At 36.4% G+C, this 22,415-nt stretch overlaps 2 protein-coding genes and 3 pseudogenes across 3 annotated transcripts; 4 read left to right on the top strand and 1 right to left on the bottom strand.

Annotated features, from left to right (window-relative positions):
* The first annotated feature begins 5,901 nt into the window (after window positions 1-5,901).
* On the top strand, window positions 5,902-6,920 carry LOC143555979 (chlorophyll a-b binding protein 3C, chloroplastic-like). The gene has a single exon (XM_077045427.1). The coding sequence runs from the start codon at window positions 5,958-5,960 to the stop codon at window positions 6,762-6,764; it is 807 nt and encodes a 268-aa protein (XP_076901542.1). The 5' UTR covers window positions 5,902-5,957; the 3' UTR covers window positions 6,765-6,920.
* Window positions 6,921-9,506: 2,586 nt separating this feature from the next.
* LOC143555968 (chlorophyll a-b binding protein 16, chloroplastic-like) lies at window positions 9,507-10,050 on the top strand (annotated as a pseudogene).
* Window positions 10,051-11,008: 958 nt separating this feature from the next.
* LOC143555969 (uncharacterized) lies at window positions 11,009-16,112 on the bottom strand (annotated as a pseudogene). The gene is made up of 4 exons (XR_013139292.1): window positions 15,191-16,112; window positions 14,510-14,872; window positions 12,010-13,983; window positions 11,009-11,518 (listed from the first exon to the last, which is right to left on the bottom strand). The product of XR_013139292.1 is annotated as an uncharacterized LOC143555969 (transcript).
* Window positions 16,113-18,242: 2,130 nt separating this feature from the next.
* LOC143555959 (thaumatin-like protein pseudogene) lies at window positions 18,243-19,102 on the top strand (annotated as a pseudogene).
* Window positions 19,103-19,794: 692 nt separating this feature from the next.
* Window positions 19,795-20,899, top strand: LOC143555960 (pathogenesis-related thaumatin-like protein 3.5). The gene is made up of 2 exons (XM_077045414.1): window positions 19,795-20,124; window positions 20,197-20,899. The coding sequence occupies exons 1-2, from the start codon at window positions 20,079-20,081 to the stop codon at window positions 20,859-20,861; spliced, it is 711 nt and encodes a 236-aa protein (XP_076901529.1). The 5' UTR covers window positions 19,795-20,078; the 3' UTR covers window positions 20,862-20,899.
* Window positions 20,900-22,415: the final 1,516 nt, after the last annotated feature.

Genomic DNA, 22,415 nt, shown 5'->3' on the forward strand with positions numbered 1-22,415 from the left:
ACCGGAGTAACGTTAACCATTTCTTCAGAAATTTTGAAAAAACTAATAATTAGTTCTAGCTTTTATGCACGGATGACGCCAATGAAGAAACACTAATCGACCCCGGGCAGATTACGGATAATCTGGGGGTTAAATAGATGTTTCCCACGAGGATGAGGTCCAGCAAAGAAAGTTGTTCTTCAGGTGACCTGCAAAACAGACACCGTAAGCTCGTCACTGAGAAGGGGGGGTTCCTCCTTGTGACCACCCTCCGGTGTGAGAATCAGACTAGATTGCTCTGAATATAAGTGTATATTAAGAGATTACTAGAGAAGATAAGATAATGAGATATCAGATAATGTCCTTACCATTCCAAGGTGTTGGAGTATTTATAGCCGAAGGTAGGTTTCCAAGAAGGTACAGCCGGCTGAATGGTATTCCTGTTCTACCAACAGTGGGCTACGCACGAGCCATGCTGGTTGGTGGATAGGTTGCGGCTGATAGTGACAAGGCCGGCTGTATACTGTTCCTTTACTGCCGGCTATGCACTGTTCCACCAACTGTAGGCTACGCACGTCCCACAGTGAGGGTTGGTGAGTAGGCAGCGGCTAATAGTGACAAACAGTACTAGAGGGTGCTCCTCCTCGTACTGTTGTCGGTGAGCTGTCACCCTGTGGTTGGTTCATGGGCTGCTTTGGTCAGATCTTGTCTATTTTGTCCATACCTTGGCAGGTATAGTTCAAAAGATCTTCCAGAAGCATACGGACTGGCTCATTTGGGCGGGAGTATTCCCGCCTTGCTCATTCCTTCAGGTGACATTACTGAAGTATCAAGAGTTAGTGCCTTGTGCGTGTAGCCTTGCTATTAGTGCGGGTAGCCTTCCCTGATGACTTGTATCCGCAGCTGCGGGAACAGGCGGGGTACTTCACCATTGGGAGGCTTTCCCTGCGGGAACAGCTGGCGTACTGCGCGTAAGGTCTTCATCTCTGAGCATGGTGGGTCCTGCGGAAGCAGTTGGTCCTTGCGCAGACGTCCCTCTTCAAGGTGAGTCTTGCGGGTCCAACTGGGCTCTGCTGGGACCTACATCTTCATTGTGGCAGTTCCGCCATCCAACCACAATGTTCAACTTCCGGTAGTTGACCCATTCAAGGAACAGCAAAAAAAAAACATATATAATCTTTCAGTCTAAAATTGTTAACCATTTATGTCACTCATGACCCTAGTAACCTACACGGATATATTTTAGCTTTTTATTATTCTTGAACAGTAAAATGTTCATTTTGCAGGGTTTTGGGCTTCAAATATTCTACACGTCGCTCATGACCTTTGTCACGTACACTGAACTGGTGTTAATTAAAAGTGTTACTTTGGCGGTTTTGCTTGTGTATTTCGGTTTCGGAAGTGCGTTTTTTTCCACTAAATGGTTGCTGCAAAAAGAAATAGATCCAGACGAGGAAGAGCATATTTTGGGCTCATGGGATCGATAGGTTTAGTGGCGGTGATGGTAGCTACCATCGAGTTTATCGATTTGTTTAAGAAAAAAATAGAGAAATATGATATATATAATAATAATTAAATAAATATGATATATAATAAACAAATAAAAGACAATATATATAAAATGATTGATTAGGGGAATGGTGTACATCTCCAGAAACCCAACTCCCATCCAGTAACAACTCACACCATTCCCCTAATCAATCATTTTATATATATTGTCTTTTATTTGTTTATTATATATCATATTTATTTAATTATTATTATATATATATCATATTTCTCTATTTTTTTTCTTAAACAAATCGATAAACTCGATGGTAGCTACCATCACCGCCACTATACCTATCGATCCCATGAGCCCAAAATATGCTCTTCCTCGTCTGGATCTATTTCTTTTTGCAGCAACCATTTAGTGGAAAAAAACGCACTTCCGAAACCGTAAAACACAAGCAAAGCCGCGAAAGTAACACTTTTAATTAACACCAGTTCAGTGTACGTGACAAAGGTCATGAGCGACGTGTAGAATATTTGAAGCCCAAAACCCTACAAAATGAACATTTTACCGTTGATAAATAATAAAAAGTTAAAATATTTCCGTGTAGGTTGCTAGGGTCACGAGTGACATAAATGGTTAACAATTTTAGTCTGACAGAGTATATATGTTTTTTTCTTACTGTTTCTTGAATGGGTCAACCACCGGAAGTTGAACATTGTGGTTGGATGGCGGAACTGACACAACTATTTCAATTTCTGGCGTGACGTTGAGAGTCGATATTGAGGTTGAGTTTGATGATCTGTTCCCAACGGCGGAACTGCCACAACTATTTCAACTTCGGGAGAGTTTTGTGGTACGTTGAGAGACCGGGGATGATGATAAACATTACCCACACAAAACACAAGGTGCCAACGATCCCGCCATACGCCTTTCCTCTTCTTGACTTTCGTCGTCTTTGTGAAAACATTTCACGGAAAAGAAAGACGGTTCCCAAACCAAGCAAGACAATCGATATAAAAACCCGTAACGCGTTTCAACACGATGAATTCGTGGTAGGTTGACGTGGCTATAACAATCCAAAAAACCAAACAAACAAGCTAAAACACTAACCGACAAATATCTTCCTATTTAAAGAAAATCAAAAGGTGAAATCATTCAACAATCTAATCAAACGTGAAGCTCCTATACTCGTTTCATAATAAATTTTGGTCAGGGCTGGCTTGTAGGCCATTCAAGTTAACACTAGGGTAGTCCCTCACAACATCATGAGATACATGATCAAACAACCGAGAGTTGTGACTGTCGAAAAGATCGCGTTTGACATTAAAACTTAAATGTAAAACAAAAACGATGAAGTTAAGAGCATCTTAGATCAAGCAGTGGCGAAGCTTGCACTAAGACAACCGGGGGGACTCAAAATGTATACAAAATTTCACAAACAAAGGGGGGCGGACTTAAATTTTCGGCCAAAAACGGCTAAATTTACACTATGTATAGAAAATTTCGGCTGAAAACGGCTAACTTTACATTATGTATAGACAATTTTGGGCGATAGCGGCTAAATTTTACACTAAGTATATAAAATTTTAGGCGAAAACGGCTAAATTTTACACTATGTATTAAAAATTTCGGCCGAAAAAGGCAAAAGTTTAAACTACGTATATCAAATTTCGGTCGAAAACGGCTAAATTTACACCACGTATAAAACATTTCGGACGAAAACCGGTAAATTTACACTACCGCGTATAAAAACTGGGGGGCCAGGGCCACCCGGGCCCTAATAATCCTTCGCCATTGAGATCAAGATCCATTTTTGAGATAGGATATTTAGGATATCCGGACCTTTCAGATAGTGAAAGTCACTATCCGAATTCGAAGTTTCGGATATTCGAAGTCCAAAGTTCAGATATCCGAAGGTTGGATAGTGAATCGGATATCGGAAAATCTAAAAGAAAAAAAAACTATTTTAAAAATAAACTTACAAAAATTTAAGATGTAAGTTTTCCAATCCAACAGACTAAACAGATATTGATCAAATTACAAGCAAACAACAAACGGTGAGACGATTGACAAGGGTTGCGGTGGCGACTGAAGAATCGACGAGGCTGAGGGTGGTGGCGATTGGTGACGGATTTACGGTGAGAATACTGGAAGGAGAGGTTGGTGAACGTGAGCTAGGATTTGCCTTAATAGTTCATTTATACTAACATAATAATATTAAATTTAATATATCGAATATTTCGGACACCCCTAATTACATGAAACGTAGTGGGAGTTTCTTTTCTTTGGTGGTGGGCCAATGGGAATTTTGTACGAATCACTAGTGGGGGACAAGGTTTGTAAAGATTCACACTTCATACGTAAAAATTCTATTGTCGACCGGGATCACACGTATCGCAAAACACCCTATAGTGGGGTTCCATGACTACACATAGGGTTGTGTAATGGTTTGGAACCGTGAGAACCGTACGTGAACCACCACAAAGACCGAAAATGGCTTAAAGTGGAACTGAAACCGGACCCTATTATTGTAAATCGGTTTGGTTCTAGAACCGATAAGGTCGGTTCTCGCCAATCGGTTATATGCCAGGATCAGTTCAATCAGTTATTAATCAAATGAGTCGTGCACACTTTGCAAATTGCAAAACAAATTTATATAATTGTATATATTCTTTCACAATAAAATTAATTTAGATTACAACATAAACATCCATTATATTTTTGACTAAAAATTAATTATTGAAGTTAAATAAATCATTGATGATGATAGATTGAAGGAAGATCATAAATAAATCATAGGTCATATAATCATATTATCTTGAAAGCTCGAACCAAAATTGATCTTGGATGTTAGGCATTGAACTCAAAGAAAGAAGATTTGAGTTAGAGAATGATTGAATAGAATTATGTCTAATAAGTTACCCTATTAAAAATCAAGATTGTTAATTTTGTTTAGAATTTTTTTAATATTCCGGTTCTTCGGTTCTATGTCTTGAACCGTCGGTTTTACCCGGAACTGAACCGGGAACTGTTTAATGCAAAATATTGAGAATCTGGAATTGTAAGATAACACACGTTAGCGATTCTAATGCATCGATTCAGTTCATGTTCCTCGGTTCCGACGATTCCGAACCATTTTTTTTCTCACCCCTAACTACACATAGACTCTAAACTAAGAACGGACTTACCACATTCAAGAAGAAGTTTACAATAAGGAATACTCCACCTCAAATATTCACCAACGTAAATTTTATTATTTCAATCACATATTTGATAAAATACATACTTAAATTGTTTTCTTTTTTTCTGAATTTTCTTATTGGAATATACAAAATTACAAAGGTAAAAACTCTCTGTCAGATAACACTGAATATTTATTTTTATTAACAAGTTTATCGTTCAAATACGGTTCTGGAAGCCACAGCTCTGTGCTACACAGACCACAAGTTTTTAATATTCCACCTCGTTTGTGTTGGACAAGAATGTTATATACTTATATGTCGTTGATGATTCTCATGCAACAAAGGCTTGTACTTTGTGCTACATCTGTTTGCTGTTGCACTCATGAGCATCATGTATTCATGTGTATGCTTTATACTTGTACGTTCAATAAAATATGTAAAACTTGAGTAGGATCTTGATTTTTAAGAATTTGACATCTTACTTTGCATATAATATAATATTGTATAATATTATATTATATTTTATTTATACCTGAAAAAGTAGTGAAAGAAACAATTTTTTGATTGTGTTACTTGTACAAATAACTTCACGCATATAATCATGACTCATGAGTTTACTTCTCCTCGCCTAAATTTATATATTTGCATTCTATACGTGAATTTATACACAATATGGCGTCACGGTTCATATTAGTTTAACCCAGTGTTGATAGGCGGACAAAAATAGGATATACTCAACAGTGATAAAGTTTACGATAAAAAAATATATAGAAACAACACACCTAAAATACAAATATTTTTCATGAATTTCTACTAATATCTTAGTAAAATCTGTAAATTCATTAACTAAACTTTTGAGCACTAATCAAACGTACGTTAAAAATGATTCTCATTTCATTTCACTTCATGTATTATATATATGTTAAGGATATAGACAATCTTTTGAACACATATAAAGTTATATCACACATTATGCTAGGTCCCTTAGAGTCACATATTCTTCAAGTGAATTGTGTCATGAACAAAACATCTAATGACTAGATTTTTGGATAGAAAATCTGGATAGATACAAAACTGTACACATGTCTTGTTTTCATTGATCCATAGAAATTATCATTGTTAGCCATTAAAGATATCACCCGCCAAATATCACTCACCAATGAAGATCAAGTTGGAGATATTGAAGATAAGCATACTAGTCAATCATAAAACTATTTATACCACTTTGAAGTAGTCATAATACTCAAGCTGTCAACCTACTTCAACTACTAATTTACTAAGTAGTGTTACCTTCTCAATTAATGGCTGCTTCAAGTTCAACCATGGCTCTCTCATCCACTTTTGTCGGGCAAGCGGTCAAAACCGCTCCATCTGGTTCTGAGCTTCTTGGAAATGGGCGGGTTTCCATGAAGAGATCCGCAACACCCAAGAAGGTTGCACCATCTGGAAGCCCATGGTATGGGCCAGACCGTGTCAAGTACTTGGGCCCATTCTCTGGTGAGGCCCCATCATACCTCACTGGTGAATTCCCTGGTGACTACGGTTGGGACACTGCTGGGCTTTCTGCTGACCCAGAGACATTTGCCAAGAACCGTGAGCTTGAGGTCATCCACTCTAGATGGGCCATGCTTGGGGCTCTTGGGTGTGTCTTCCCAGAGCTTTTGGCCCGTAACGGTGTGAAGTTTGGTGAGGCCGTATGGTTCAAGGCGGGAGCCCAAATCTTTAGCGAAGGTGGGCTTGATTACTTGGGTAACCCAAGTTTGATCCATGCTCAGAGTATTTTGGCCATTTGGGCTACCCAAGTGATCTTGATGGGTGCGGTTGAGGGATACAGAATTGCCGGTGGGCCTTTGGGTGAGGTTGTTGACCCACTTTACCCTGGTGGTAGCTTTGACCCTTTGGGCCTTGCTGATGACCCAGAGGCTTTTGCTGAGTTGAAGGTGAAGGAGCTCAAGAACGGAAGACTAGCCATGTTCTCTATGTTCGGGTTCTTTGTTCAAGCCATTGTGACTGGTAAGGGACCGTTGGAGAACCTCGCTGACCACCTTGCGGACCCTGTTGCCAACAACGCGTGGTCTTATGCTACGAACTTTGTCCCCGGGAAGTAAATTATTTGACATTACGGATTATTCAATATATATTGAAAAATGTTTTGTAAGGGTGTTATAAGTTATAACACGTTAAGTTCCTTGTATATTAATTACTATATTATTGAATGTTCGTATTGTTTCTTATTTATAATGAGCTTAGTCTTTCATTTTGTAGAGGTGACCTCACAATATTCAAACAACGTATATAATAATTTCATATCTAGAACTAATAAACCATAGAGCATTTTGGTGTAGATATATATATATATCCTTAGAAGTGTTAGAAAGTATATAATAGTTTCAGTATCTAAAGTGGCTAATAACATCCTTTTGTCTAACGTTCAAATGCAGTAAATACATGATCACTACTAAGTACCAACCTTAGATTCTTAGAATACTGTTTTATCTACTTTTAATCTATTATTATGAACCTTAAAAGACGACGGCATTCAAACTCTGCATAAGTTTAATCAAATTCAAATAAAAGAACAGTGGAAAATCTAAGGGACCGTCGGAACCTTAGAACCCTAGCTCCGGTCATCGAAGAACACCCAGTTTAGATGAAATAGCATTCTTCAGAGCAATTTTTATACAATATACAAAACTTAAGCCCCTAAAATTCACACAAATATAATCTTATATATGAGTTTGAGTCCCATTGTTACATTTTTTAGGTTTTTGTAACTAATTTAAGGACTATTTGGGTTTAGTGTGACATATACCCGTGAATTCAGGTTAAACACATGAGAAACCTCAAATCACAGTGGATTGAGAGCAAGGATAGAGGGAGCAACGAAAGAGTGACACATATGATTTTTTTATATGTATTTTTATATATAGACGGGTAATATTTTTTATGAAGTTTTAGAAATAATCAAAGCAAAATATCTCAAGGAGTACAATATGAGTCATATTATATGACATATGATGTCAATCCTCACCACCAAATATGTATTCCATTCCCATCAAACCAAATAAAGAATGATGCGTGAATAATACGTGATAAGAGGGTAAATCAAAGACCTTAAGGCAAAACGTATTTTTTAGAACTAAATAATCAAATAAATCTTTTAGTATTAGTAAGTCTAGTTTTCTTATTGATAGTGCCTCTAGGGTTCGATATCTCGGACTTCCTTAAGTTATATTACGTTTGATAGGTACAGTTCACTGTCGTTCGTGGTCTGATTTATTGGTTTTCTAGGTTTATTACTTGTTGCGTTTTAGGTTGATTTTTCTAGATCACATTTACCACGTCAACCAATGGGTCAAAATTTAGATTATTAAAATCTAATATTCCTAAATAATAAAGGTGTGTTCTTGTGTTACCAACGTGTGTGTGTATATAATTATATATGGTGGTAAAGCATTAAAGCATGGACCGTTGAAAGAGAATAAAAAAGCATAGGTTTGTATTCATTTTGATCATATAAAAGAGAATCGAATAAAACAACCGAGGGTTTCATTAGAGCAATGAAAGACCCAAAATTACGTTTTCCTTTTATCAATCTTGGGCCCACCCAGCCAGCGATCAAGAAATCGGTTAATTTTTCAGTGTAGCATATTTGTCAAGACAAATGAGGTGAAATCTTAAAAAGTTGTAGTTGGCTTCAATTAATAATGTAAGATTTGTGTGTGCCAATCACAATAGAGATACATATATCAAATTACCAAATTCTTAACGGACAGATCAACTATGAACCTAAAAACACTAGTAACGCACGTGAAGTTGTTTGAGAGGATACCAAAATGTTATGGCCTAGTTAGCTATTATTTCGGTTTCAGTTTGTTTTTATTTTAATTTTTTTAGGTGTGTTTCTAAACAGTGACGGAACTAGAAACTTGAAGTCAGAGGGTCAATAATACATGTCTTAATATTTAATGATAATATTTTTAATGATGTAAAAAATGGAAAAAAAAGTCTTATACATTAGAAGTATAATACAATTAAAAATACCGAAATTTCTAAGATTGATTAGATAAACATAAACGTACAAAACAAACAAAAAATAAAGTCTTAAGAGATTTACTATAAACTATTAATTATAATAATAATAATACTATTTTTATTGGTGCTATTATTAAAGGACTTAAAAAAGTACTTTGTTACACTACACTCTAATTGACTCTGGACCTAGCATAGACTTTTTCATATTCAAATGTCTAATTACAAAACTACCCCTATTATGGAATCATCTTCTTCACATGATGTGTGATTAACACAGATCAAAATTTCATGTGAGAAATCTTTCTTCTATGCCTTTTCTTCTTTTTACTTCTTAATCATCGCAGCACTACTCAACTAACATTATAGAGGGTCAAAACTTTAATAAGAAATATCAAAACATGCATGGCCGGAGAATGGTCGGAGGGTCAACGGACCCCCTCTGTTTCTAAATATGTTTATGTTTTAAGTTTTATTTAGTATGTTTTTTATTTTTTATTATTTGATTTATTTAATATTTAAGAAATATAAAATAATTTATTGTAAAATATATAGATTATTTAAAGCGAAAAGTAGATGATGAGGTGACAGTTTGAAATATCAATGTGTATTAATCACTGGATGAGACATAAAGGTTTTCATATGTTGGTTTAAAATCTTATATGGCATGTTGAGTTGTCGGTTTAAGACAAAAACAGGTGTTTGTCATTGTGATTCTCTAACCAAGTGCTTAGCCCTTTCACCCTGTAAACGAACTCACAAAATCCACACATACTCACAACTTTGAAAATTAGAACATCTTCTGACAAACTTAAACAATGGCTGCCTCCACCAGGTCTCTCATCTCTTTTCGTCGGACAAGCAATCAAAACCGCTCCATCTGGTTCAAAGCTCTTGGAAATGGGTGGGTTTTCTAGAGGAAAACTGCAACACCCAAGAATGATGCACCATCAGAAAGCCCGTGGTATGGCCCATACCGTGTCAAGTACCTAGGCCCATTCTCCTGTGAGGTCCCATCGTATCTCAATGGTGAGTTCCCTAGTGACTACAGTTGGGACACTATCGGGCTTTCTGCTGACCCAGAGACATTTTCCAAGAACCGTGAGCTTAAAGTCATCCACACTAGATGTGCTATGCTTGGGGCTCTTGGGTGTGTCTTCCCAGAGCTTTTGACCCGTAACGATGTGAAGTTTGGTGAGGTTGTATGGTTCAAGGAAGGAGCCCAAATCTTTAGCGAAGGTGGGCTTGATTACCTGGGTAACCCAAGTTTGATGCATGCCTAGGGCATCTTAGGCCACTCAAGTGATCTTGATGGGTGCGATGGAGGGTTACATAATTGCACACTTTGTCCGCGGGAAGTAAATCATTTGACATACAGGAACCAGTTGTAGGTATGTCGAGTATTTGACCGGCTTTTCTGGGTTTTTTTCAGGTAAGGTAGGGTCGGGTTTTGACCGGGTATTTCCGATTCCGGGGAGAAATCCTATACCTGGTCATACCCGTGAGTCGAATATGGGTAGGAACCGGTTTCAAGTTTGGTTCAGAATCGGGTATTGTGTGCACCTTAGTGAGTGGGTGACAATAGAAAATTAGAAAAAGAAAAGAAAAAAAATCAATCTTTGTTGGGCTTCAAACATATCACTTCTAGCTTGGGCTGCAACGAAACGAGCCCACTAACAAATTCAGTAGAAGCAGCACACTAACAAAACGACAGTTCGACGGAGGTTCCAAATGTCGGTTCAAAAGAAGTTAAAAAAATATAAATAAAAAAAAAAAATCAAAGATTACAAAATTTGTTTGTTTTATTTATGATCAAGTAATTTCTTTCTCGTGATCACTGCACAAGGTTTGGTTATTTTTTCTGTTTACCTATGATGTGAACACTTGATGTTTATTCTTTGTGATATTATTTGGTTGTGTCAATAGTAGGACGGGTTATATATATATATATATATAAAGCAAAGATCATATGATTCGTGTATAAGTACATGCATCGTGGTCTAAGTCAGTCGTAGGATCGATATAAGATACACCTATAGGGTTTGGATCAAATACAAATTAAATTAACGTGCTAAACGTGAGAATCAAGTAGAGTAATTATCTAATTACTCTATGATGTAATTTCATAATTACTCTACGTGATTCTCACGTTTAGCACGTTAATTTCATTTGTACGCTAATATTCCCCTGCACCTATATATATGTAGCCGATTAAACAATGTATCATCAATTTAAGTCTTTCAATATTCATAACCTTTTAACTCTTTTTGTAATGTTTGCTTTTGTATTTTCATTGCAATTTTTAACTTGGTTTAATCCAAAAATTTCAAATCAAAGTTTTGCATTTTCTTTCATAACTTAATCAAACCTATAGCAATAATCATATGCTAAGACAGTAACACAAAGCATTTCAACATAACCAAATGTATTTATTCTTCATTCTTAATGCAATTATGCATGTTGTTTATTTTCACCGCTACAAGATATATAAATTAATTATTTGCTAAGAAATTCTCCTGTGCTTTGCTAAGCTTAACCACGGCTTCTTTCATGCTTGTCCGCATAGAAGATGACTCAGAGGTGCAATCTATTGCCAGACTGAAAATAGACGCCAACGATTCTTGCTTGGTATATAAGTGCTCGTCAATCAAATCTTCATCAACAACTTCAAAAAATGACCGTTGTATTGTTTCAAGAACCCAACTTCGTAAACTCAACTCACCACAGAACATTTCATCCGTGGGCTTCTTCCTCGTGAACGTTTCCAACAATAGAATGCCGAAACTATAGACATCACTTCCTGGTGACACTATTCCTTCTATCCCATACTCTATGCATGACAAAGTAGCATATTAATTAAAATTTGTTGATACATTTAATTATACCAAATGTATATATATACAGAGATGAAATGTCGAATCTACCCCTAAAGCTAACAATGCTAATTAACAGCAGGGACTCAAATGGTTCGTTATTGAAACCACAGAGACTCAACTAGTTCAAAAAAATTTTCAGGGAGTCATTGTGTCTCCTCCCTAAAACCAAAGGGATGTAAACGGTAATTTTTCTCTTGTTTCTTTTTGGGAAAACTTTTTATCACTAATTAGGGGTCATACTATACGCACACCACTAACATACAATCCACACAGGCACACACCACTGACAAGTTATACGGGTCGTATAACATTCACATATCATATGGGTTGTATAAAGTTATACAACCCGTAATATATGTGGAAAATATTATGTGTGCCTATATAAATTAAATATATCTTTTCTTCACTTTAACTAGCTCTAAGTTTTTCATTGAAAGAGCCTTACCTGGTGCCATATATCCGATTGTTCCTAATGTTGTAGTTCTTAACTTGAATTCCTCTACACCAAAGATTTTGGCGATCCCAAAATCACAAACACGAGCGTTCATATCTTCGTCAAGGAGGACCTTACTTGGCTTCAAATCACAATGAATAATAGGCTTTGGTTGACCATGATGTAGATATTCCAGAGCCGATGCAACGTCTATCATTATTTGCAGCCGTTGCACAAGACTCAGATGATTGTTATGCGAGTATAGCCACTGCTTGAGGCTCCCATTCGACATGTATTCCATAACTAAGCATCTAAAATCCAAGTTAGTGCAACTGCTAATGATTCTAACAAGATTCCTATGACGAACATTGTGTAGTACTTCACATTCAACATTGAAACTCTTTACTGCGCCCTCGGAGAGTAAATTAAAAACCTTTACCGCAACATTTACACCATCTGAGAGCTTCCCTTTGAATATCGCCCCGTAAGCCCCCTTCCCAATTAAGTTGCTTTCATAAAATGATTCGGTTGCTCTTACAAGTTCGTAATATGATACTCTTGTCCATTCAACAAGTGAAGGCGGCTCCACATTTGTTCGTTTGCGTTTTTTACATTTTCTCAGTAAATATAAAGCTAAAGCTAAACTAGTCATTGATGCAATGATAGGTAATATATAGTTCAAAGAAGACAAAGTTCTAGATTCATGTTGTTTGCTTAGGCAAGGCAAAACTCCCAGTTTTGGTACACCACATAGATATTTATTACGCATAAACGATGAAGCGGTGAAGTTACTAAACCGTCCTCCACTTGGTATTTCGCCTTGTAGCGTATTGAAAGACAGATTTAAGTATTCAAGATGGCTGAGTGTCTCTAAGGATTTGGGAATCACACCAGATAGATTATTGTTAGATAAATCCAAAAGTTCTAAACTTATTAACTTGCCGATCGACTCTGGGATTGCGCCTTGCAGGTTATTATGAGCCAATGATAGTTTGTTCATCATTTGGTAGCCACCAATGCTACTTGGAATATTACCTGACAATGTATTAAATGATAAGTCCAATCCGGTAAGAGGTGAATTAGAGCTTCCGATACTTGGTGGCAAATATCCGGTTAAGGTATTTGAGGACAGGTTTAGGACTAGAAGTGATTTATGGCTCCACAGATTCGATGGTATCGTGGATGTTAATCCATTCGAGTCCAAGAATAACCACGCAAGCGAACTGATATCTCCCAAACATGGTGGTATGGTTCCCGAGAGATGGTTCTTACTCAAATATAACTCGCCTAAGTTCTTCAAACGACATAATTCTTGCGGAATACCTCCTTGTAATCTGTTGTTTTCAAGATACAATTGGCCAATATTTTGCAGCTTTCCAAGTGATGTTGGAATGTTTCCGTTTAACTCGTTCATGTCCAAAGCTAACCTTATCAAACTAGACAAGTTGCCAAGTCCACTAGGAATAATGCCTTTGATTCCACATCCAAATGCTTCAAACACTTGGAGAGATGTCGATAGGTTACCGATAGAAGTGGGAAGGAAAGCCTTCAAGGGATTATACGCAAAAGCGAGTGTTCGCAACCTTCGGCAATTTGTCAATGATGACAAGAAGTTTAACTCTGAGCCCTGACTAGTGAAATAATTTTCTCCGAAATGTAGTCGTTCTAGTCGCTCTAATCTACCAATTGTAATCGGTATGGAACCAGAAAATGAGTTCGTAGATAATTCAAGCGTCCATAGTTTGGAAGCGTTGATGATTGAGCTTGGCAACGTTCCTTGGAATTTGTTATCGCCCAAATATAGCTCTTGGAGATTTGGAAGCCGGAAACCAAGGTCGGCGGGGAGATTACCTGAAAACAAATTCTAATTTAAGTCCAGCTTCTTTAGCGTTGAGATGTTGAACCGAATGCTTCCGCCAAGCGTATTGTTTAGTAAACTCAATTCCTCAAGGTTATGAAGGCTGTTGATCTCATCAGGAATAATTCCTGCCACAAAGTTAAGTAATAAAATTACTCGATTTCATAAAAAGAGAAGCTCCATATAATTCATATGATCTATTTAGTTGTAGACTTATAGTACCGTTTATTCCTAAAGAGACCTTAAGGGGTTGTTTAAGGTTGCTTATTAAAAATCAACCAAAAGATTAATTGCGTTTGCAACATAAATGACATAATTAACGGACCATATATAAACACGCTATCTGACATCTAATTCCACATTGTTTCAAGCAACCGTACGAATAGATGTCGGATGACTGTTTTGACCAAAAATTTTCAAAGTTTCACTGTCCATGTTCATAATAGCAGCCCAGATATAATTTCAATGTTTGACCCTCTTATGGTTAGAATGGTTGTCCGGATATTGTTTAAAAGGTCTGACCAATAATTTTTTACTTTTTGTCAAAACGGCCGTTTAAATGTTTTGTGACGAGTATATTAATGGTGTAAAGTCAAATGGGGGTGGTTTAGCTATAGCATGATCCTTAACTAAATAGTAAATTATAAAACACACCTGTGAGTCTATTACTTCCAAGATAAAGATGTGTCAGCTGTGTTAGATTCATGACCTCTGAAGGAATGTTTCCGGTAAAGTTGTTAACCGATAGCCCAAGCCTTCGAATCTTTTTCAGTTTCCAGAAACCAGCCGGAAGTTGGCCGCTAAACTGATTGTTGGAAAGGTATAACTCTTCAAGGTTGTGTAGACCGATGTCAATATCCAGGAATAGAACTCCAGACAAACTGTTTCTATTGAAATTGATTGACTTGAGAGATGACATGTTGAATATGACTTGGGGAATATGTCCTTCTAAATTCCCTCCAAAACTAGATAATATCTCCAACCTTTTCAAGTTGCCTATCTCAGCTGGAATTGGACCTATTTAAACATAAGCACAAACTCGTATATATTAATGTAATTGGTTTGTTGTTTGTGTGTTATCAGTTATGTATATCAACCTAGTAATTGCATCGTAACACACACACACACATACACACACACATTATTGCATACTTAATTAGCTGAGTTCAACGAGTTATGCATAGTGATGTTCTGACTCCAAGATCAATCAATGTGGTTTATAAAAGACGCCCAGATGTAAGAGAAAATATATTTTAGTGGTTTAAAAATTTGATAAAAAATATTGCATATATAGTGATATAACTTAGTTTTTGCTTAATCAATTTAAAACCATACCTTGCAAGTCATTATCACCAAGAAATAACTCCTTCAAAAGAGTCAAATTCCCAATTCCCCTTGGGATGATGCCATTGAATTTATTAAATGACATGGATAGATACTGAAGCTGCCGGCATTTATCGATGCTAGACGGAATTGGTCCCGTGAATTCATTGTCAGATATAAAGAACATCACGAGCTCACCGAGCTGATCATTGCACATATCATCTGGCAGCCTCCCTGACAAACTATTCACCGATAACTCAATCTTTCTTAAACAAGATAGATTGAAAAACGTCGGTGGCACAAAACCAGTTAACCGGTTATTATCCACGTGAAAATCACGCAAACAAGATCCGTTACCAATTTCATCTGGAATGTTTCCGTGTAACGAATTGTGACTTAACCGCAGTGTCTTTAGACTCGTCGTGTTATCAAGAAAATTCGGAGAAAGAGTGCCGGTGAGATTATTATTATTCAGATGCAATATTTCAAGTTTAGGCATGTTGTTAAAATATGATAAGTGTAGACTTCCTGTAAGATTATTGCCTCCCATGTACACTTCTTTCATATAGTGCAACTTTGCGATTTCCGGAGGTATAGAGCCGTGTAAACTATTGTTGGTGAGGTCAAGTAATGAGAGTAATGAAAGGTTACCAATATGTGGAGATATTGTACCAACAAGATCCATGAAAGAAAGATCCAACTCAATGACTCTTTGAGATTTAGAACCACAAGTGACACCTTCCCAGTTACAAATGGAGGTTTTTGTAGACCAGTTTTTCGATAAAGTGCCCCACGGGTCGACGATTTGAGCTTTGATCGCTTCGAGAGCATGTTGATCAGTAAGTTGAGTTGTGGAAATACAATAATAGTGTAGAGTTGTGAGGACTATCATAAGATTGAAGATGAACATACTTCTATTATTATTATTATTCATGACTGTTTGTTTCTAGTTGATTATGAATAAACAGTTTTTCGCGGTCTAAACAGAATTAGTATATCCAGCTAAACATTATATTCAGCTAAACATTTAAAACATAAATGGTATGAATTATGACTTATGAGTTATGACTTATGATGGTAACAACCACCACCAGTATTGAATTGAATTATTGGCTGGGACAAGAAACATTAAATTTATGATGGCTTCAGGTTCAATCAATCTAAGGTTCAATGGGTCAAAGTGTGACTTTGAATTATGTGATGAGCTGAATGAGTTTATGAGTTATGACTGACACGTTGCTTGGAATTGTTTGAATATAAATATTGTTGCGGCTAAAAAAAAAATAAATCGATTATTCATGACAAGATTTAATTTGAATAAATCTCATTCTTCTAATTTAAGAGTTATTTTTATTGTTATTAATTTTGAGAAACTGAAAATTTTGAATTTGTTGATCGTTTGGAGACTGACGTTTAACTTCTATTTTTTCTTAACTTTTACGATTGAATATTGAAAGTTTATTTATATTTGACTTTTTAAGAGCATTGTGTGGCTATATTTATACCGTTATATGAAGATGCTTTTTAGATGTTAAAGTTTATAGTATGCTAATGTTTATATTATTCAATTGCAAAACTATCGCCAAAAAATTTAAAAAAAAAATCTAAATTTAAATTATGATTTGTTCGCAAAGATAGAAAAAGGAGAAAATAAATGTGAAGCCTCAAAACAATTACAAATATTTATTTAAAAAATGGTAAAGAAAAGAAAATTGGTCACAAAACTATCTGAGAAATTATAAAAATAAATAAATAATAACTAAAAGTTATATTCGGATCCCAACACATTCGAAAACTAATTTAATATTAAGGGTATGTTTGGCAAAACTAGATGGTAACTGTAGTTGGAGGCTGGTGGCTGGTAGCTGGAAGCTGATGGTTTGAAGTTGTAGCTCTTTAGATATATTTAGATGTTTGGCAGAGTAGCTGGAACTATTAATAAATGCATAAATTACTAAAATTGGCATAACTAAAAACAATTATAGTAAATGTATTTATTTTAGAAGGTTATTTAACTAAATTAAAATGCTAAAAGCTTGTAGCTCTTTTTAAATGCTACTAGTAGAAGTTTTAAGCTTTAAACTTTTTCTCCTGACCTTAAAGTTTTAAGCTACTTGAACCAAATAAAGTTTTTAATTGAGTATGAGCATTTTCGTAAAAGCTTAAAGCTTAAAACTCCTAAAAGCTTCTTGCCAAACATACCCTAAAACTTAAAACATAAATTCCAGTCGTAAAATATCAACAACAAAATAAAGTCTATACTTCACACCTGAAAACGGTTGCAATAGTAAATTTAAAATAGATTTAAAATAAGAGTTATTTGAACGACAAATATATTACAAAAGTAAATTAAAAGGGACTATTTGTAGTTAAAACGTCCACCTTTAGGTATTTTGCGTCATGTGGCATCAATTGAGAGTTTCGCAAAAGGTGGCGTAGTGGGTAAACGTCACAACTCTTCTACAATAGTTACATATATTTCTCTCTCCCCTCTTCACACGCAATTTTATCAAAACTCGTGTCATGCTCGTGTTTTATAGGAAATGCCAACTCCAAAATGCCTAGCCAAAAGGTCGGGAGAGAGGGGGGGGGGGGGGTGCCTCCGGCGTTTTGGAATGAAAATGCCACAACGTGGCACCACTACGCTTGTTCTTAAGTCTTAAACACAAAAGGAAATTCATTGTTTTTTTAAAAAAAAAACTAAAGAGCAAAACAATCATTTTAAATTTTAACAAAACTTTTAGCAAAAGTTAGCGTTGACCCCAACCATGTGACAAGATGAAAACCACATATACCAAACCCGTTACCTTTAAATGCCATATCCAAAAACCTTTTATTTGCTAAACTACATGGACCCATTTATATAACTAACATTAAAAACTATGAATTAAAATCATAAATTTAAGAACTAAATATTGTATCATGCAATCCATATACAAATGAAGGCGGCAGTCTTTGTGTTGCAAACCTGTGTACTCCTTAGTTATGCTTATTTTTAAGACCATAAGGTTTGCATCTTTACAAACCTTCATATATATTGGTTTTCTTATATAAGTGACTATAACACATGTTCACTTCAATCCTGTAATGGCATTCTTACATTTATTCATTCTCATACTTCTGTCTTCCTTCAGTAACTATCCTAAAGTTTTCGGCTTTTTTAATCATTCGGTTTCGTCTTTAGATGTTACATTTCGGTATTTTTTTCGCAGGTGTCGACGCAGTCGTTTTCACATTGCAAAACAGATGTGACAAAACCGTATGGCCGGGGATCCAAGCAGCCGGTGGCCAACCGCAACTCATGCAAGGCGGTCTCGAGCTAAAACCTTTACAATCAAGAAACTTGACCGCCCCCAAAGGCTGGTCCGGCCGGTTCTGGGGGCGAAGCGGATGCATGTTCAATGTTTACGGTGAAGGCACCTGCGCCACGGGAGACTGTGGAATCGGTCTCTATTGCAATGGCGCAGGCGGTGAGCCCCCGGCTTCTATAGCTGAGTTCACCCTTGATAGCCCGTAGATTTTTACGACGTCAGCATATTGGACGGGTTCAACATGCCTATCTCGGTTTTCCCATATGACGACTCGGGTGTTTGCCCGAGTGTCGGTTGTGAGAGTGACTTGAACTTGCATTGTCCCACGAATCTCGTGGTGAGAGGAGACCGTGGGGAAATTGTGGCGTGTAAGAGCGCGTGCACGGCTTTCCAGACACCGGAGTATTGTTGCACCGGACCGTTTCAGAATCTGAATAGATGCAAGCCGACGAAATACTCGCAGTATTTCAAACGGGCTTGTCCTTCTGCTTATACATATGCTTTCGATGATCCGTTAACTACTGTTACTTGTAGAGATTCAGATTACTTGATCATATTCTGTTAACTTGGACACTTGGTTATAAATTAATTACATATCTATTTCCTCATATTCCATATTATGTTCATTGCAATAAATAAAATGATTTTGATTGTATAATATTATTTCAAACATATACTTGCAAACATTTATATAAGCTTAGATGGATCATGCATCTTGTAGCTAGCATAAATATACACAAATTATAAGCCAAAATGAAAAAATAATAATAATAACAATAACTAATCGCGCCAAAGCAAGAACTAGGCAACTGCACAATAATCTATTCATGATTCGAACCAGAGGCGGACCTAGCATTACAGTTACGGGTCACGTGACACCGAAAACATATTTTTATGTAGTACAATCTATACAACCGAAATACGAATGACACGCTAACGTGTTTTACAGTGGCATCCATGAAAATATATTTAGTGTGACACCATGAAAATAATAAATTTAATTTTTTTACTCATTAAAAAATCAATATATAACCCTTAAACTACTTAAATAGTTAAATTAACTAATTAAGCCTATTATTATAAAACCAAGCAAGCCCAAACTAAAACCATTACCTACTTAAACTAACCACCTAAAGAAGAGTGTTTTGGAGAGAAGCTTAATACAATACTAAAAAGGGTAAAATTGTCATAAACCAAAAATTTATCAAAAAAATGACATATTTGATATAAAAAAATCTCAGTCCAGGTAACAACTAGTTTGAAGAGAAACGGGTCAACGGGTCAAAAGTGTAGGACAATGTATTTAAAAATTTCATACATGAAAATCTTGTTCGCTGTCGGTACTAACCATCAAAAACAAGCCACGGGTCGGGTGACATTGCATATAGAGGTGACATGGCCTGAGTTAAATTCAGTTGGAAAATATTTAGGAGTGTCATGAAGTGGATGCTGAAAAGTTTGATAAAGAAATAAAAAAAGAAGTGCAGCTAGGCAACAATCTTTGTGTCACATACCTATACATTCTGATAACATGTTATACTATATAAAGGTGTCTAAATAACTTGCATATTTCATACCTTCATTCTGTAATGACTTTTCTTCATTTCTCTGTGCTCCTACTTCTATCTTCCATTGGTATAATAAAATTATAAATTTTAGTTCTTTAATTTTGTAAACATAAATTATTTTTCGAATGTTTTGTTGCAGGTGTTGATGCAGCGGTTTTTACATTTGAAAACAGATGTCAAAACACCATATGGCCGGCTATCCAACCGAACGGTGGGCAACCTGTACTCATGCAAGGCGGTTTCCAGCTCAGACCTCAACAATCAAGAAACGTGACGACCCCAGCACGATGGGCCGGCCGCTTATGGGGTAGAAGCGGATGCACGTTTAATATTCATGGTGAAGGAACCTGCACCACTGGAGACTGCGGAAGCGGTCTCTACTGCAGAGGTGCTGGTGGTGAACCGCCAGCATCCCTAGCGGAGTTCACCCTCGACAGCCCACTTGACTTCTACGACGTGAGTCTCGTGGACGGCTACAACTTGCCTATTTCTATATTCCCACGCGGTGATTCGGGTGTTTGTATGAGTGTTAGGTGTAACACGGACTTAAACCTGCATTGTCCGGATAATCTGGTTGTGAGAGGGGAAAATGGTGAGACGGTGGCCTGCAAGAGCGCGTGCACGGCTTACCATACACCCGAGTATTGTTGCACCGGACCGTTTCAAAACCCTGACACGTGCCAAGCGACAAAATACTCGCAGTATTTCAAACAAGGTTGCCCGACTTCTTATAGCTATGCTTTTGATGATCAAACGAGTACTTACACATGCCGGAATTCAGATTACTTGATCATATTCTGTTAAGTTGGTTACAAGTCTATACTATCTGATTTCAGCAAATAAAACGATATAAAACGATTTATGATTATTGTTAATTATAAATTTCTAGGGATATTAATACCAATTTCAACATATAATCAGTCAGAAACAACGAACGATATTGACACGATAATTATCAACTTGAAAACGCGCACTACATCATGCAACTCGCTTTTCGTCACTTTCCCTCGAGATATCACTTAGGCGTCGCGTTTTAGGTGCATACCTCCTTTTCTTATTGCAAGGGGCGGAGAAGGAAAAAAACCTTCTTTCCAGTCGTCTTCTTCGCCTTGCTTCTAGTCACGATGCCAACAGAAGAGGGGGTGGAAGGTACCTTCATTTCAACCGTCATTGGCTTGCTTTCAGACAACCTGCAAACAAAAAAAATATATATATATAACCAGTTTAGAAGGTTGTGAACACTTTAAACCAATTTAAACGTTCGCATACAAGAAGGTTGATGTTTACAGATATAATTATGAAATCATGAGAAAAGATGCAATACAATAATTACTTAACGTACAAGAATACAGGAATACTTATATTTCATGAAATCGATCCATGAAATCACATCACAAGATCTCGAAATCGTCAATATTATCCAATTAATCATTAGTTCACCGAACAGTTTTGGATCGTTAATTGATCAATTTTTTACTTTTCTTCACCAAACCGTTTATGAGAGTTTTTTGAGCATTTTAGTTTTTGGCTGAGCGTTTTAGGTTTTTGGTTGAGCGTTTTATTACGTTAAGACATACCGTACGTTAAGACATTATTGTACAGTATCTCGACTCATGTCATGCACTAAAGAATGAAAATATATATACATTCACATACAAGAAGGTTAATGTTTACAAACATAATTATGAAATCATAGTCATGTCATGTACTAAAGAATGAAAATATATACCCGAGAAGATACTCAGCCACTTCAGACTCGTCTTCTGATTCTTTAAAATATCCGGCCTCCACTTCTTTAACACTTTAAACCAATTTAAACATTCACATACAAGAAGGTTAATGTTTACAAACATAATTATGAAATCATAGTCATGTCAAGCACTAAAGAATGAAGATATATACCTGAGAAGAATCTCAGCCACTTCAGACTCGTCTTCCGATTCTTTAAAATATCCATCCACTTCTTTAACACTTTAAACCAATTTAAACATTCACATACAAGAAGGTTAATGTTTACAAACATAATTATGAAATCATAGTCATGTCATGCACTAAAGAATGAAAATATATACCCGAGAAGAATCTCAGCCACTTCAGACTCGTCTTCCGATTCTTTAAAATATCCATCCAATTCTTTAACACTTTAAACCAATTTAAACATTCACATATAAGAAGGTTAATGTTTACAAACATAATTATGAAATCATAGTCATGTCATGCACTAAAGAATGAAAATATATACCCGAGAAGAATCTCAGCCACTTCAGACTCGTCTTCCAATTCTTTAAAATGACCCTCCACCTCTTCAACATCTGTCCTGTGACACTGTAAAATATTGGCATAAATGGACGTCTACGA

This window comes from Bidens hawaiensis, unplaced genomic scaffold (assembly GCF_021521415.1).
Source record: "Bidens hawaiensis isolate Kalapana, Puna unplaced genomic scaffold, B.hawaiensis_p1.1 tig00018422_1, whole genome shotgun sequence".
NCBI lineage: Eukaryota > Viridiplantae > Streptophyta > Magnoliopsida > Asterales > Asteraceae > Bidens > Bidens hawaiensis.

Bases quoted from the DNA above. Each gene is read 5' to 3' on its own strand.
- LOC143555979 (XM_077045427.1), top strand. From the start codon at position 5,958: ATGGCTGCTTCAAGTTCAACCATGGCTCTCTCATCCACTTTTGTCGGG.
- LOC143555960 (XM_077045414.1), top strand. From the start codon at position 20,079: ATGACTTTTCTTCATTTCTCTGTGCTCCTACTTCTATCTTCCATTG. The intron at 20,125-20,196 runs GTATAATAAAAT...GTTTTGTTGCAG, and splicing joins CCTACTTCTATCTTCCATTG to GTGTTGATGCAGCGGTTTTT.